Source organism: Nicotiana attenuata, chromosome 1 (genome assembly GCF_001879085.1).
Source record: "Nicotiana attenuata strain UT chromosome 1, NIATTr2, whole genome shotgun sequence".
Lineage (NCBI taxonomy): Eukaryota > Viridiplantae > Streptophyta > Magnoliopsida > Solanales > Solanaceae > Nicotiana > Nicotiana attenuata.
Window position 1 is genome coordinate 28,217,996 of NC_031989.1, and position 16,293 is coordinate 28,234,288.

General features: G+C 34.7%; 3 protein-coding genes across 3 annotated transcripts; all 3 read right to left on the minus strand.

Annotated features, from left to right (window-relative positions):
• LOC109223322 (ras-related protein RABD1) lies at positions 2,025 to 6,916 on the minus strand. The gene is made up of 8 exons (XM_019387584.1): positions 6,748 to 6,916; positions 6,576 to 6,648; positions 6,307 to 6,354; positions 6,175 to 6,222; positions 5,556 to 5,627; positions 4,288 to 4,443; positions 2,696 to 2,799; positions 2,025 to 2,333 (listed from the first exon to the last, which is right to left on the minus strand). The coding sequence occupies exons 1-8, from the start codon at positions 6,759 to 6,761 to the stop codon at positions 2,240 to 2,242; spliced, it is 609 nt and encodes a 202-aa protein (XP_019243129.1). The 5' UTR covers positions 6,762 to 6,916; the 3' UTR covers positions 2,025 to 2,239.
• LOC109223333 (glucuronoxylan 4-O-methyltransferase 1-like) lies at positions 13,126 to 14,704 on the minus strand. The gene has a single exon (XM_019387596.1). The coding sequence runs from the start codon at positions 14,087 to 14,089 to the stop codon at positions 13,193 to 13,195; it is 897 nt and encodes a 298-aa protein (XP_019243141.1). The 5' UTR covers positions 14,090 to 14,704; the 3' UTR covers positions 13,126 to 13,192.
• Positions 14,890 to 15,963, minus strand: LOC109223340 (glucuronoxylan 4-O-methyltransferase 1). Its single transcript, XM_019387608.1, has one exon. The coding sequence runs from the start codon at positions 15,913 to 15,915 to the stop codon at positions 15,058 to 15,060; it is 858 nt and encodes a 285-aa protein (XP_019243153.1). The 5' UTR covers positions 15,916 to 15,963; the 3' UTR covers positions 14,890 to 15,057.

Sequence of the window (16,293 nt, forward strand, 5' to 3'; positions counted from 1 at the left end):
CACCATGTTGCGGGTTAATAATAATCACACATGTAACCATCTCATAGATGCATCTTATGTGGTATGCAGGTGAATGGGCCCATATTCACCTTTGATATTTCCAGCATTCATGGGATTCAATCCCAATTTTAGTTGGTCTATTAATTAATGAGAACAAGCAATGTAAGAGAATTCGTAAAGAACTTTCTAGTTCTTTAATATTTACCCATGTGAATTCTCTTTTATTTTTGCACATCATACTTGAATTAACATGGCTAAACCAATTATGCCAACTGGATAAATTATCAATATTGATAAACTTCAGGTTTACACCATGATGTGTGCAATTATGAATAAACTCCAAGTTTATTATGATATGGATTTTTATATCAATAAATATCCACTTCATTGTGGTATTCTTTTATTTGTGTAGTACAAACTGGAGAATAAAGCGGGTAGCTTTTCACATACATATTACCCAGCTACAAGTTGTAGTAATAGAAGATATTAAATCTTTCCTTTATTTATAGTCTCAATATAATCAACCGTTTTCGCGTATACTTTGGAAACTGAATAAGTTTCTTTGAGACTTACTACAACACAATACCTTATTGGTAATTAATTGTGTTTCTCCAAAATAGTATAATTGGCTCTTGCAGAGTTCTCAATTAATTTTGTAGTACCACATATTCATCAACACCCATATGGTGAATATCTCTTTTAAAGAGAAAGTTATACCATTATGGTTATGGTCAAAATTATATGCAAGATCTGTTTCTTGCATTACCGCTGTCTTTTAACAATCACAATGCCAAAATATTTTGGCGTACAATAGGTACGTGACCAATGACCATTCATGCCATAATAATGACATTATTTTCTTACATCATCTCAAACCTCCTTTTAGAGGTGAGTGCGGTATATTCACTACCACTAGCACGTTCATATTCTTTGAAGAATGAATATGTATTCATAAATCAGATGTTGTCACATTCACATCATGAATGGACCATAATCATCTATATATGCTTTACAAAATCTCATGTCAAATCGATGACAAATATTTTTCACAGAGTGAAAGATTATTTTGAGAATCCTTATTGTTCTCATTACCACAAATGACGACGATTATAATTTCGTCTATTGCCACGTCCATATCCATTGATACATTCATAGTAATAATTTTTGTCTTCTTTCAGACTTATCACATACTGCTATCACATTCTCTTAAGGGAATGAGAATGGAGCAAATTCAATGGGACGGGTTTTCAATTCTTTGCCCACAATCATACATGAATTTGATCATGGCGAGGCATAGAAATTTTACCACTTCAGGTGGTTATAATTTCTTGCAAACTCCATTAGAGTTATAATCAAACTTTGTTGTCTTTGCTTGTATTTAAAATCAAAGTATAGAATAAAAGAGAAAAATACGGTAAAATACTTACCTTAAATCCCGAATTTAATCATGAAGGAAGTTCATGGAATAATTGACAATCATTATGCCCAATCCCAAAGCTTCTACTCAATTGGTTAGAGTCTCGTGCTGATAACGTGTTATGCAACAATAAAAGAAGAAGAAGAGTATTGCAGAGAAAAGTAGGGAGAGAGAATTCTTATTGATTTTGGGATGAATTACAATGGAATAGAACCCTCTATTTATAGGGAGAGGGTGACTTAACCACCAAGCAATGAACCCTAGAATCTCTCTAAATATAGACATTCACCATAAATACAATTCTATTTATAACAAATATCTACTTGTTAAGGGATTATTTCATCCCTATACACTATTGAAAACTTTATTACCCTAAATGTTCTGTTTAGTAAATTATAGTAAAACTTGAGTAGGGAGGGTAATATAGTTTCATATAGTGTATAGGAATGTAAAAATTCCTTTAAAATACGTAAAAGCACATATTGCAGGTTAATTGCTTCTTCTTATAAAAAAATTGTGATCTTTACTCTCTTGTGTTTGACTATTAAGTTCAACAATTTAAGTATAGTGATTTTAGTTTCCCAGCACCTTCAAGTGTGCAGAAGCAAGTCGATGAATCAATTCTCCATTGGAGAATTGATTTGCCTCTCAGCGTCTACTTATCATTCCAGGTACGCAATGTTTACATAACACCATGAGCAAAGTTGGAAATACATTTCAACTAACGGAAGGACATTCTAGTTCTAGTAAACATATGTTTAGTTACAAGCTGTTCAAATTTTGCAATTGGAACAGAGCGATACAGAAACAGAGTGTCAGCAGTTAGCCACAACAGTTGCTCTTCTGCTCAATTGGTTGTCCTTTGATTTGAACAGTGCTACCTGACTTCTTGGCTCCAGCTGGTTGATTACCCATTCTGCAAAATAAAAAATTTGGTTAGGTTCCTAAACGGAACTACGAAAAGACCAACTACAAACTACTAAGAGATGTGGTTCAGGGTGGAAGACAACTTTTTACTTGTTACCAACATTGTTCACATCATGTCAAATTCATTAATATAAAAACTAGTTCATAGAAAAAGTAGCAACAGTAGCAGTCTGACTATGTACAATAGCTATATATATTCACAATTTTATACCCACTAATGCAATCTTCTTGGTAAGCTTTAAATATGTTGAATGTATCGGAAATAGAATCAAACAAATTATGGGGAGAAAAAATGGTGGAACTAGACTTTTTGCAGAAATAAAACCAGGAAAGAAATATTAGCCCACTAACTTTTTCTTGATCTCTCCCGCCATTGTTAAGAAAGCCTGTTCCACGTTAATGGAGTCTTTTGCACTCGTCTCAAGGAAAGGGATACCTAGCTCATCTGCCAAAGCCTGAATAAATTTAAAGTGATGTTACAAATGCATAATTGCTTGAACTGGGAATAAGAACATAACTGACAATTAAGCTGTCTAGATCATACGTTCATACATTGGTCAAGACGAGGTAGTTTCATACTTTGATAGAATGATTTGGAGAATATTAGAATCACATATTTTGTTATGTCACTACCTAAACCAAGAAATACAGAATAATCAAAAGAAAGGCATTTCAAAAAATTTACATCATCAAGTTCAATATCGCAAAGCACTATTTTGACATGTTTACAAACATCTAAAGTAGTTCATATCTACTAGAGGGTTACTTTTACATATTAATCAATTTTCATGTGTTATCTATCAGCATCAGAGGTATTCCATTGAAACCAGAGCACAAGGAAATGAAAAACTTTCAGAATAATATATCTTTAACAGCAAAAAGTCCAACATTAATCAAACACCACCAATTATTATATACTCACATGTAACAACCTGATTATAGACAACACATTACCTCCAGAAGGCCTGTGCTCGCAAAGTTCACAAAGAATAACTTATGACAAACCTTCTAGGTTGTTTATTTGCACACATGAACTAAGTTATAGCGCTCCCTCCCACTCTTCTGCTCAACCCCGAAAATAATAGTATATAATTTACACCTAACTGGAATCACTGCCCAAGTACCTTGAGCAATCATGGACACCAGGATTGTGCACCTACCCAGAGACTTCATATACTCAGGTGCATTGAGGGGACACAGATCAAACAAAAGTGTGACTACAGTGACTGAATTCAGGGAGTACTGAGATGAAGAGCTAACTCCAGTGACACTTGGGTTTCATGAGGCAAACGAGTATGCCACAAGGAGGGAGGATAGAATAACTGCTGGTGGATCACTGGTGTCATAGGTATAAAATGTTTCTGACTGATGATGGTGTCTGCAGACATGTCCAAATGATGGTTCGATACAAAGTCACAATGACTGCTAATAATGAGCTAGCCAACTGTAGCATCTAAAGTATGTTCGTCTTCAATTTTCAACTGAGGACACAGAAACTAAAGATAATGGTTGCAGAAAGTACTCCACGCGTAACCCTACTATAAAGAAAATGTAGCATAAGCAAATTTACAAGTTTTTACTTTTCCAACTTGATCAATTTTTCTCAAAGATATGTCCAGCATCTTTATCGAGAAGACAACCCCCAAAACAGGAAGATACCTTTTCCACTCCAAAAGACATTATAGTCTAAATGTATATCCTGAAAACAAAAATCCTACTCGAGTATAGTAAAGAACTAACACGTTTGTGGCACATAGCTTGAGTTTAAGAAAGGAATCAAATGAAAAGAACATGAGAGCATTGTTAGAATAATTATAACAAAATGAGATGATTTTCAGCATTTGCCAGCAAGCCACGTTCAATAAGCTGATAGTATAGCTAAACCGAGACCAGTCAGTACAAAGAAACAAAGGTTTATTTGATAAAGAGGCAACATAAAATACCTTTCCCGTCTGTGTGTCCACAACCTTGTTTTCTACCAAATCGCATTTGTTTCCCACCAGAAGCTTGCAAACACTCTCATTTGCATATCTGTCAATTTCATTCAGCCATTGCTTGACATTGTTGAAGCTCTCCATCTCAGTTACATCGTAAACAATCTACCATAATATAACCACAAATAAGAAGAGCATTTTTCTTTAACCAGTATGTTCAAAAGACCATGACACTAAGCTAGAGGATACAAGAAAAGAGAGCAAAAAAGCTTTACAACTAGGGGTGCCATGAATCTAATTAATCTATAACATACAACCGCTGTAAAGAAATCGATGGCACACTTATTTGAGGATGGCGTGTATCACAGATAGGCAATTATACTACAAAACCAGACCATCTACCCCCCAATCCCCCAAAAAGGAGAAAATATATGCAGTTAATACTAATATTTTTATACGTCAGTTATTAAATCCTGCACTTTTCAAAAACAATGATGGGACGAAATAGAATCTATCACTCCTCCATCTCATTTTATATGACACACTTTCTTTTTTGGTACATCACACGAAGACTGAAATCTTTATATTTGAGAAACTAGGCTTTTCTTCTTTTCCAATGCTTACCTCTTCAAAAATTCCATCATCATATATTTAAAAGTAATTTAAGGACTTGTAAGACTTATAACAAGAAGAGGTGAGAGAATGGACAATTAAAAAGTTGCCAGGATAAAGGAGAACCAAAAAGTCCAAAAAGGTATGGAATCGGTTCAGAGACAAAATGTTGCAAGTAATAGTTGTTTTACTAATGTGTTAGTCTTCTCACAGTTGGTCATGTCTGGGAAGGTCAAACTCCGTGACATAATATGGATGGAGGGAGTAATATCAAAGTCGATATTAACTAGGAAAGAAGAGTAAATGTCAATTAATTACACCTCGGAGCCAACACTAGCCTACCAGTTACCTTCACTGAAACTCGAAATTTACCAGCTGTAGGGTTCAGTATTGACCCAACAAGATCATAGAGTGGGTGATTGACAGTATGTCTTAACCTTATAAAGATATAGTTAGAGAAAGATAAGCATATATTGTTTGTATTTTCAAAAGATTCAACAAGCTTAGGCATTAGGAAGGAAGAAGAAGTATCATAAGCAATACAGGATTAGCAAAAAGCTGCAGACAGAATGAGATGCAAGGGAGGTAATGAAATTTAAATCTAAACTACTTTTCTAATTTTTTATGGCCAGAGAAAGTTCAAATCAATGTATGTAATATCTCACAATGATCCCATGTGCTCCCCGATAATAACTGCTTGTTATAGTGCGGAACCGCTCCTGGCCTGCAGTATCCCACTGCAAAAAGAAAAAGCTGGTATTATAACATGTAAATCAGCATAGAGCAAGCATCAACGGTGTAGTTGATCAATCTAGTCATTATGCTTTTGCGGAAATGCCAGCTTCCCCAACACTGATACAACTAATAAGAGGGTAATGGGGATATGCCCACTGTTAGTAAAAATTTATTACTCGATAAAAAGGATAGGTTAAAGTGGATATATTCAATGTTTTAGCACACACTACCAATTAATTAAATAATGGTAACTGCTGATTTTATTGTGCTAGTCTGAAACGCGCCAACATGCTAACTACTAAGAATTAAAAAACACTGCATCAAAGATGCATCTGGTGGCTTAAAGCGATCACATGCTCACATTACTTTGTAAGCTGGCAAGGCTTGAAGCCCAGAAATGGACTTTGAGATCTATGGAATTCAAATGATAAAGATGCATAGTTCAAATGGCTTGTAAGATGACCGAGGAGCTTCGACATAAGCTCAGTACTATAACTTAGACTTGAAAGCATTCACGCGAATGAACATGCAACACTCGACTATACTTACAATTTGCAGCTTGATTGTCTTTCCATCCAGCTCCACCGTTCTAATTTTCTACAAAAATAATAGTCCAAAATTCAATTCAAATGCTCCTAAACAATACGAGAAATAAACAATCAGAGAGATGGAGACTCTTACGAAATCAACCCCGATGGTGCTAATGTAACTGTCCACGTACGAATCATCCTAAAACATAATCAACCAAAACAAACATCATTTTTCTTTTCTTTTTTACAAATGACAAAAACAATAAAATTACCAGATACTCATATCCACCAATTAAAAGTCATTATCCTTAAAAAAACACGCATTTCATACCCTAACGAAGAAAATCAAACAATACCACACGCATTTTAAACAAATGGACTATTAAACAGAGAAAATCACAGTAAAATATGTGAACATACGGCGAATCTGAGAAGAAGACACGATTTGCCGACAGAAGAATCGCCGATTAATAACAGCTTGAACAAGTAATCACTACAACCAAAAAACACCGAAATTAGTACAAAAATTAAAAGAAATTGAGAATAATCAAATGAATGAATCTAAGAAACAGTAGATTGCAGAATCTCGTACTATTCGTTGCTCATGTTTTCTTATTCCTTTTTTGGCTAATGGAGAAAAAAGGTTTTTTCTTATGCGAGGATTTCTGTCTTTATTTGACTCTTGGAGTTTTGTTTGCATTAAAAAAAGAAAAGAAAATTTGAAACAAAAATGTTAAAGGATGAAGGAAATTCTCAATTCATTCCCTTACACCACTTTTCCATTCTTTAATAATAAAATCTAAACTAAACCTTTATCTTACTAGTTTAATTAATATAATCACATTGTGGATAAGATATTCGGAATCTTTTCGCCTTTAAATCGTAAATACAAAATAATGTAATAGAATTAGTAAATGTCAAATCCGACAAGAGTGAATTACACTCTTCTCTTCCAAGTAATAGGTTGTGTGTTCGAGTCACCTGTCACACCTCCTTTTTTACACACCTACTCCGAAAGGATAAATGTATAAGGGAGTTTTTCCACTAAAAGTGACATTATTCGAAATGGGATTATTTATTTATTTTTTAGAGTCGCCACTTGGGATAGGATTAGCTTTTGGTGTCCCAAGTCACCGGTTTAATTTGAATCCCAAATCGAGGAAAATTTCGACTTCCCAATTGGAGTCTGCGAACCAGAAATTCTGAATAAGGAATTCTGTTGACCCGAGGGAAGGTGTTAGGCACCCCCGGATCCCGTGGTTCTAGCACGGTCGCTTAAATTACTATAAATGGCTAAAATCTGATTTTTATACAAGTTCAAACCTATAGTGCAATTTACCGCTTGTAGTTTATTTTACGGAAGTGAACGCCGTTTAAGAGCGTGCTTTTGGATTACGTCACATGAAATGCACCCGGATCCTCAACACCTCTTATTCAACGTTTCGGGATTTGGATTTGGGTCGCATGGGATGCACACCCGAGTTCAGGAAGGTAAAATTATTAAAAGCGCGCCTAAAGTGGCTAGCGTCTTATTAGCTTTGCGGGAAGCCATGAAAATTCGCTAAATGGCATGTCCCGAATTCTAAGATATTTCAATTAAGTATTTAATGAGGGCCCCCGCAATTTATATGTTTTTGTGCAGCGAGGCTCATCTCACTTATTTATTTAAAAATCATCCTAAAGAGACTATCGTTTTCTAGTATGAAATGTCTCCAAAAGGGCCTAGTCAATTAATTATGGCAAACTAGCAGTCGAGTAATTCGGGCTTCAAACTTAAGTCCATACTTAAACAAGAGGAAAACCTCTTAATTTAAATATGTTACTTAGCTTTAGAGGCCCAAACTATAATTCAAATTCAAAATCCTTAAATCTAATAGCTTCAATAAGCAAGATGGGGCTTTTCAGTGTGCGGGGCCTCAACAACCAGCCCATGATACTGCCCGATTTTTGTGTTTAGAGCTATTTATATCATTGTCTCAAACATGGGCCTTAAGGCTGGCCCAACTCGACATCCAGCAAGACCTGGAATTCGAAATCAAACCCCCATGGTCTTAATTGAGTAATATTAATTTCAAAGCTGAAGGTACTGGGCCTAACATTATACAGCTGGGTCATATTAGGCCCAGTTCATGGCCTGGACAGTCTCATTAATATGGTTAGCCAACTTAAAGCTGGAATCTGAAATTTAGCAATAAAACTAAACAATCGACAATAAATTTATAAGTCCTATTATATTGACATGCTATTTTGTTATTTGAGAACCCAAACGATGGAATTAACACTAGAGGGTAAAGTCATTAACACATTTATTAGATTTCAAATTTCTGCTGGGAACTTCACACTTAAATCTGGCATTCATATTAATGGCCCGATCTATTTCGTAAGAACATAGCACACATGCTCGATTTTTCAGTTATTCCCAATCAACGCTCGGACCTAGCTTAGGTCTCAAAATAATATAGGAACCTAAACATGAAATCGACTAAGCTATAGCTGATAAATAAAATAACAGTCCATAGAGTCCAATTACAAATCAATATAAGGTCCTATTAATACAATTAAACTGCTGTCCAAATGACATTACTGCGCTAAACACCAGAACTTAAATAAAATCCAGCAAAACATTCATATACAAGCCGGTAGTTATTCATCATTGAGTCTCAAAAGTTTTCATACAGTTTGGTCACATCTTCGCATGCCATTTGAGGCTGAAAACATACCTGGAATTGAGCAAAGTAAAGAAAGGGATCAGCCAAAGCAAGAGGAAGTAGCAGTGTTAAGCAACAGCAGCAGCAGTCTCAAACCGAAGTCACAACCACCAACACCCAGTATCAAAACCCAAAAGTCGAATTGAAAAGCCCAGTTATCTTCAAAATGATACTCTAAAATTTTCTGCAGTTCTAACTACTGAAAACACAAGGGAAGCTAGTCCATATTCAGATTTATGTGAACTGGAATTTGTGATTCAAGAATTGGAGATCTCTAATTCACCCTAACAATTCAAAGGAATAGTAAATTTCTTTTCTGTTGTTTTCTGGAACTTAGGAGAGAATCAGAAGGTTGTGAGAAGGGTTCAGATGGCTATCCCCCTTTTTCCTCAAGGCAAATGGAATGCCTACTTATAGGTGACCTTAAGGTCCAATTTCAGATTCCTTTTACCCTTAGTTCCTATTCTCATTTCAGTGCTTACCCTTTTTTTTCTGACTTGTTACACAAGTAACTACCTTAAGTTTATTAGAACCTACACTATAGTCCCTCCTAGAAAGTTCTATGCCCATTACAATCCCTATTCTATCCTTACCCCTTTTCAAAAATTACCAAATCTGCTGAAAGTACCCTTTTCCTATGCCTGAACTACCCTCAAAACTCTCTTGGAATTACTGACCAACCCAAACCCCTTTACTTTAATTAATACTGACTATAGTTAACCTTATTTAATCTAAATCAGCTATAACCAATCAATTAACCCTAACTACTTGAATTAAACTAAGATTTAATCAAACCATTGATTTAATCAAACCAAACAGTATCCGAACAGGATTGAAACAACAATTAACTAAGATTAAAATGAAACAAAATTGAATTGCAAAGAACTATCGAAACAGGCTAAAACACGTTCAAGAATCGAACTATTGAATTAAAGGCTAAAATCATGCGTTGAAAATCAAATACATACACTAATTATTAAAATTGCTAGAACACATACTGAATCAAAAAAAAAAAATAAACAAAACAGAAAACAAAAGAAACAAGAACAAAATCAGAATTAAAAGAAGGAAAAAAAAAAAACAGAATACCTAATAGAATTAGGAACTCGGCTAGGCACTGTTGCTTGAATCCTCCAGGATTCTTGACACGTAACATCCCTAATCGTGTGTTTTCACAAGAACCCACATGATTAGGAAATTACGGTCAAAAATCCCTAAAATTTTTTGAGCTAGGGTTCTGCCGGTTCTAAGATTTGAAATTCGAGAAGTTATGGCCAGATTCGAAAGGTTTTGGTTAGGGATTAATGATGGGGCGGTCATGGAGACTGTGGGGTGTGAATTTGGGTCGGTTTGGACAAGGTTGTGTTTTGGCCGGAAATTTTGATCTAATATTCGAGGCATATGGCTACGATTCGAGGGGAATGGTTATGGGGGTTGGAAAGAGGAGAGGAAGACGAGTTTGGTGGTGTATTTTTGGGGTTGATCGGAGCATCGCCGCCGGCAGCGACGATTTCCGGCCGGCGGCGGACGGCGGAGGGACGGTGGTATGCGGTGGCTCAGGGCGGAGGGCGGTGGGCGGCGTTTATTTGGGTCTCTGAGGAGGGGGTGAGAGAGGAGTGGTGAAAAATAGGGGGGGGGTGTTTGGACATATATATATTTAATCGAGCCTAGCTTCCTGGCCGTTGGATCATGAAACCTTCGACAGCCAGGATTGACTAGGGTCAAACGACGTCGTTTGGGGGCGCCTCTTGGACGGACTGGGGTATTGGGCCTGGGTTTGGTATGTGGGTTGGGAGTTTTCTTTTGGGCCAAAATAATCAACCCAATTCGGGCACAAGACCATATTCTCTCTTTTTTTTTTTTTTTTTTTAAAAATTCTCTTTTCATTTTGTATTTTCTCTTATTTTTGCTTTTTGCATTTTTTTGATTTTTGTATTTGTTATTTTTCTGATTTTTATAAAAATGCTTAAAACAAAGTAAAGACCTAATTACCCTATTTAACTCCTAAAATTACTTATAACTCTATTTGAAACAAATGTAAAGAACTATTTTCTTGCAATTTCCTTTACATTTTATTCTAAAACTAATTACTACTACAATTGTGAAATTAAATCCCTAAATGCCGATGCATATTTTTTGGTATTTTCATATGGATTAAATGCACAAATAAAAATGCAACAATTGCCACAAAATTCACAAAAGTTATAAAATACTAGAAAAATTATTTTGTTTGAAATTTGGGAATTATTGCTTAGGGCAAAAATCACGTGCTCACATCACCAAATAGCAAAGTAGAGGGAGGGAATAAAAAAAATCCAATCCTATTATCTTATAGGATTAATAAATTTCTGATATTAGATAGTTAAAAAGTTTAAGATTAAAAAAAACTTTTGAGATCCTCCAATACTATTTTTATCTTTGTCTAATACAACCACTAATTTTTTTAGCTTTACGAAAGAAAATAATATTTCTTTCAAAAAAAAATCTCTCTTTCTTTTTGTGTCAATTCTATTCTATCTATCCTCAAGTTTAATTATTATTTATAAGTTAAAAATTATATAGTGTCTAAACATTATATAAAAGTCATAGTTTGAGAAGAAAAAAGGGAAAATATTGCTTCTAGAATCGGGAAAGTAGTCCAAATGACAACATAAAAATTAGTCGCACTAAGTATATATCAAATAAATAAATACAAGATAGTGTATTTTATATGCATACGATATCACCATTTCAAATTTAAATTGCTAAAACCAAGTTGTTTGGTATAAATACCAGGCACAAGTGGGGTATTTATCGTATAGCGATTAAATGTTCCTATTATGAGAAGAAGAAAAAGTTACTTTAGGTTAATACATTATGAAAATAAGTGTAAATGTTCAACTTGCATAAACTAATATATTACTCTGCTTAATTCCTATTGCTAATCAAAACTTGTACTTAACAAAAAATTTGCAAGTATAAAGCTTGAACTATTTATGCTATCAACTTTGGATTGAAAGTTTTATAAATACGTTTCTTTTTCAAAACGCACTATTCCTCGAATATTTAAATGAAAACACTTTAATAAAAATATTTAATCAAAATAATTTCTCAAAAGGTATTCCAAACAACAAAGTTTGCCAAACGTTTTTCCAAACTTAGTTTTCCTAAAATAAAAAAAAATAAAAAAAAATAATAAAAAAAAGAGACCAAAAACCAAATCCGAATGCCATATCTTTGTTTGGTGTTCCATGTGATGAGAAAATGATTTTTCTACTCAATTGGCGGTGGATAGGCCATGACTACTGCACGTCCAATTTTTTGCTACAATAATTAAATAATATTTTTCAAGAAATGATTTGATAGTTTAAATATATACTTTTTTTTTAAAAGTTGGTGCCTTGTCAATATTAAAGTAGTTACTTAATTAAAGAGAAAATTGTCTTGCACTCTAAGGCTAAGCTACTCATTTGGGAAAATCATTCATCGCACAACTCTATCCAACAATTAATACTCCTCCTCCAATTATTAATTGGAATGACCAAAAGCCTAGTAAACTAATTTAAATACATAGAGTTATGCACATATATCCATGTGCTTAGTGGATTTTAATTGGCAATGTATCTGTAATACTCCAACTGTAATATTTAATATAAATGACATTTTTTCTTTCTTTTTTTGAGTTATGATAAGTTGAATTTGAAAAGTAGGATATACAGAAAAGGAAAGTGAAAGAAAGGGAAACGAATGAGAGACAAAAATGAAGTATTTATTCCTTTGATACGAAGAAAGAAATATTTGTGCACATACCTTTCTTCACATTTAGTGGTTTCTGTATAGCCCCAAAAAAAAAAAAAAAATTATCATTTCTTTTTCATTACTTACACTATTCTCGATTTCTCTCCTAAAACTAAGATTTTTTATTTTCGTTTTGAACCCAAGCAAAAGGGGTTTCAATTCAATTGTCGATAGAAGCATTTAAGATAAAATAAATACAGCTAAAGAATGATAATTGGTTGGTGATTTTGCAAGGTGAGTCCCTCCCTCTAAGCATTTAAGCTAAGTTATTTTGCATGTATAGCTACATGAAACTCATACTCAAAAAAGTAATAATAATAAATCGAAATATAATAGGTGAAAAAGTAGCCCTAATCTCAAATGCCTCTATTACACCTCATAGCATAACATTCCCAATTTTTAGGTAATATTGGTTTACAATACCCTCATTGGTCAAATCATGAGGATCTTCCCAATTACCCACCCTCAAACCACCTCCTCACCCCTCAAAAAAGAAAACAAATAAAGAAAGATAAATTAAAAAAGAAAAGAAAAAAACATTTTCAAGAAAATCTAGGGGCAAAAGGGCATATTCAAGTTGTTCTTATGACTAGGGATAGTGAAATGCCTTAACTTCCCAACTTGTTCCTTCATATATCCATCACACAAAAACTGTCTAGAAAATTTGTCCTCTATATTCCTATGCACATCATGCACAAACACATGAGTTTCTCCATTTTCTTTATTCCTTGCCATCATTCCTGCTGTATAAATGGCTGTCATTCTCCCTGGTGCATTCTTATGAAAACCTGTTGGAGCATCTACCATTATTAAATCCCATTTTATATCATAAATTTCATTTGGCAAACCTTTTAATGCAAGTTGACACTTTGAATATCTAGGATCAACTATAGTTGTGCAGTCTGGTTTTTTTCCTGCTTCCATTAAAACATTTGCTTCTTTCACTTTACTATCATATGTAACATGATAAGACTCTAACATGGGAAATTTTTTCTTGATTTTTTCAATCCAAATTATATCTTCGTCGAGGAAGATAGTTCGTCCTCCAAAGTTGAGTGTGTGCCACATTAGACTGTCATGGCCAAGACCAAAGACAAGGAAATTACAAGGAGATTTCTTGTCTAAAATGTTGGATGTTATTGATATCTCGTCGAGTTTTTGTTGAGGGGTGGTGTTTGAGGTTGCATAGTGAATGAGAGATTTGGCTACTGAAGATGGGATTTTGTTGTTACATTTTGGTGATGAGCAACTTATTGTTTCTTTGTCACCAGAAGAAGCTGAGGATCTTGGTAAAAAAGCATTGGATATTGAAGAAGCAGATAATAAAAATGATGTATTTTCACCTGAAGATGTCAATCTTGATCTCAGCACAAATAAAAGTAAGAAAGCGATGAAAACGCTTATGACAAGAAGCTTTAGGCTAAATGAACTCTGTGTTTTAGTTTTCATGCTTGACGTGGGAGGTATACAAGTTTTGTTTAAAGATCAGAGGTAAAGAGATATATATTGAAGATTTTGATAAAGACAAGAACTTATAAGAAAATGTTGGATGAAGCAATGTAGTTGCTGGTAGATCTTGATTTTAAGAGAATGGCAATTTGTTAAGCCTCAGATACATGTTCTCAACAATTCCTTTGAACATGGACAGAACTCATAAGGAATGAAAATTAATGTATTTATTTCCCATTCATTGACTAAGCTAATGTTTGTTATTTCTTGTTAAACGTGCTCTTTACTGTTTCTATGCTATTCATGCAGTATATATATTTTTTTCTTTCCTTTTTTTCCTTTTCCATCTCTATTTCATACAGTGGATTTACAACATACAACAACAACAAACCCAGTATAATCCCATAAATGAGGTTTGGGGAGGGTGGTGTGTAGGCAGGTCTTACCCCTACCTTATAAAGAATTAAAGATACAGTGGATTTACAGCATGTGGTAGATTTTTTGAGGTGTGCAAGCCTCGGCAGGGGGAGAAATTTTGTCTCTCCTGCTTCTGGTTCAGTAAACTATTTGAATGCTATGTCATTGGCTGTGCCAGTAGCCAAGAGACGAGAAAGAACTCACGAGAGCTAGGAGCACGAGTTCAAATCAAAGGGGGACTAGAACTCGTAAGACACTAGAATCGAATTGTGACATTTTTACCACTACACTCTCTTCTTTGCTGCTCTTGAACACCTTCTGTACCTGGCCAATGTAACTGCTGAATTGAGGTAAGAGCCACATAGTTACTTCAGTATCCACTATAATCGAATCTTCAACAACTTAAGTGGATTTCTTTAAGTGTAAGTTTACACCTAGATGACAAATACATGACAGTATTTGAATAAAGAAACAATATCCTCATGAGTATCAGCGCGATCACCCAAAAAGGAACGAATAAAGAAAGAGAAAGAAAGTATTTTCAAGAAAATCTAAGGGCAAAAGGGCATATCTAAGTTGCTCTTATGACTAGGGATAGTAAAATGCCTTAATCTCCCCACTTGTTTCTTCATATATCCATCACACAAGAATTCCCTAGAAAACTTGTCCTCTATATTCCTATTCACATCATGCACAAACACATGAGTTTCTCCATTTTCTTTGTTCCTTGCCATCATTCCTGCCGTATATATTGCAGTCATTCTCCCTGGTGCATCCTCATAGTACCCTGTTGGAGCATCCACCATTATTAAATCCCATTTTATGTCATAAATTTCATTGGGCAACCCTTTTAAGGCGAGTTGGCACATCGAATATCTAGGATCAGCTATAGCTGTACACTCTGGTCCTTTCCCTGCTTCTATTAAAACATTTGCTTCATTCACTTTACTGTCATATGTAACATGATAAGACTCTAACATGGGAAATCTCTTCTTGATTTGCTCTATCCAAGTTTCATCTTCTTCGAGGAAGATGGTTCGCCCTCCAAAGTTGAGTGTGTGCCACATTAGGCTGTCATGGCCAAGACCAAAGACGAGGAAATTGCAAGGAGATTTCTTGTCTAAAATCTTGGATGTTACTGATATCTCTTTGAGTGTTTGTTGAGGGGTGATAGTTGAGGTCGTGTAGTGAATGAGGGATTTGGCTATTGAAGATGGGATTTTATTACATTGTGGTGATGAGCAAGTTCTTGTTTTCTTGTCTCTAGAAGAAGATGAGGATGTCAATGATGTTGTAGTTTCACTGGAAGATGTTAATCTTGATCTCAGCACAAATAGGAGTAAAAAAGCTATGAAAACACACATGAGAAGAAGCTTTAGGCTAAGTGAACTCTGTGTTTTAGGTCTCATGCTTGAGTTGGGAGTATACAAGTTTTGTTTGTAGCTAGAGATATATATACTGAAGATTTTGATGAAGACAAGACAACTACTAAGAAAATTTTGGATGAAGCAATGTAGTTTCTGCTGGTAGATCTAAAGAGGTTTGGTAGAGAGTTTCTAAAAGTGAGGGTGGAGAGTAGTGCTGTTACCTCTACTTGATTGTGATGGAATTGTTGATATTAAGAGAAAGCATGTCACTTTGTTAAGATGGCAAGAAAGAAGCATACTAGCTTTATGGAAGAACAATAATGGTAGCATCCTTTCACCAACTCATAATTACAATTTGCTATGTTTCATCAGTGGAAAGCGACTCTATGTCTGTATGGAACTTTTGTAGTACATCGGTTA

Coding starts and splice junctions, on each gene's coding strand:
- LOC109223322 (XM_019387584.1), bottom strand. Junction 6,223..6,306: donor GCACCATCGGGGTTGATTTC/GTAAGAGTCTCC, acceptor TTATTTTTGTAG/AAAATTAGAACGGTGGAGCT. Junction 2,334..2,695: donor GCGGGAGAGATCAAGAAAAA/GTTAGTGGGCTA, acceptor TTTATTTTGCAG/AATGGGTAATCAACCAGCTG.
- LOC109223333 (XM_019387596.1), bottom strand. CDS start 14,089: ATGAAAACTAAAACACAGAGTTCATTTAGCCTAAAGCTTCTTGTCATA.
- LOC109223340 (XM_019387608.1), bottom strand. CDS start 15,915: ATGAGACCTAAAACACAGAGTTCACTTAGCCTAAAGCTTCTTCTCATG.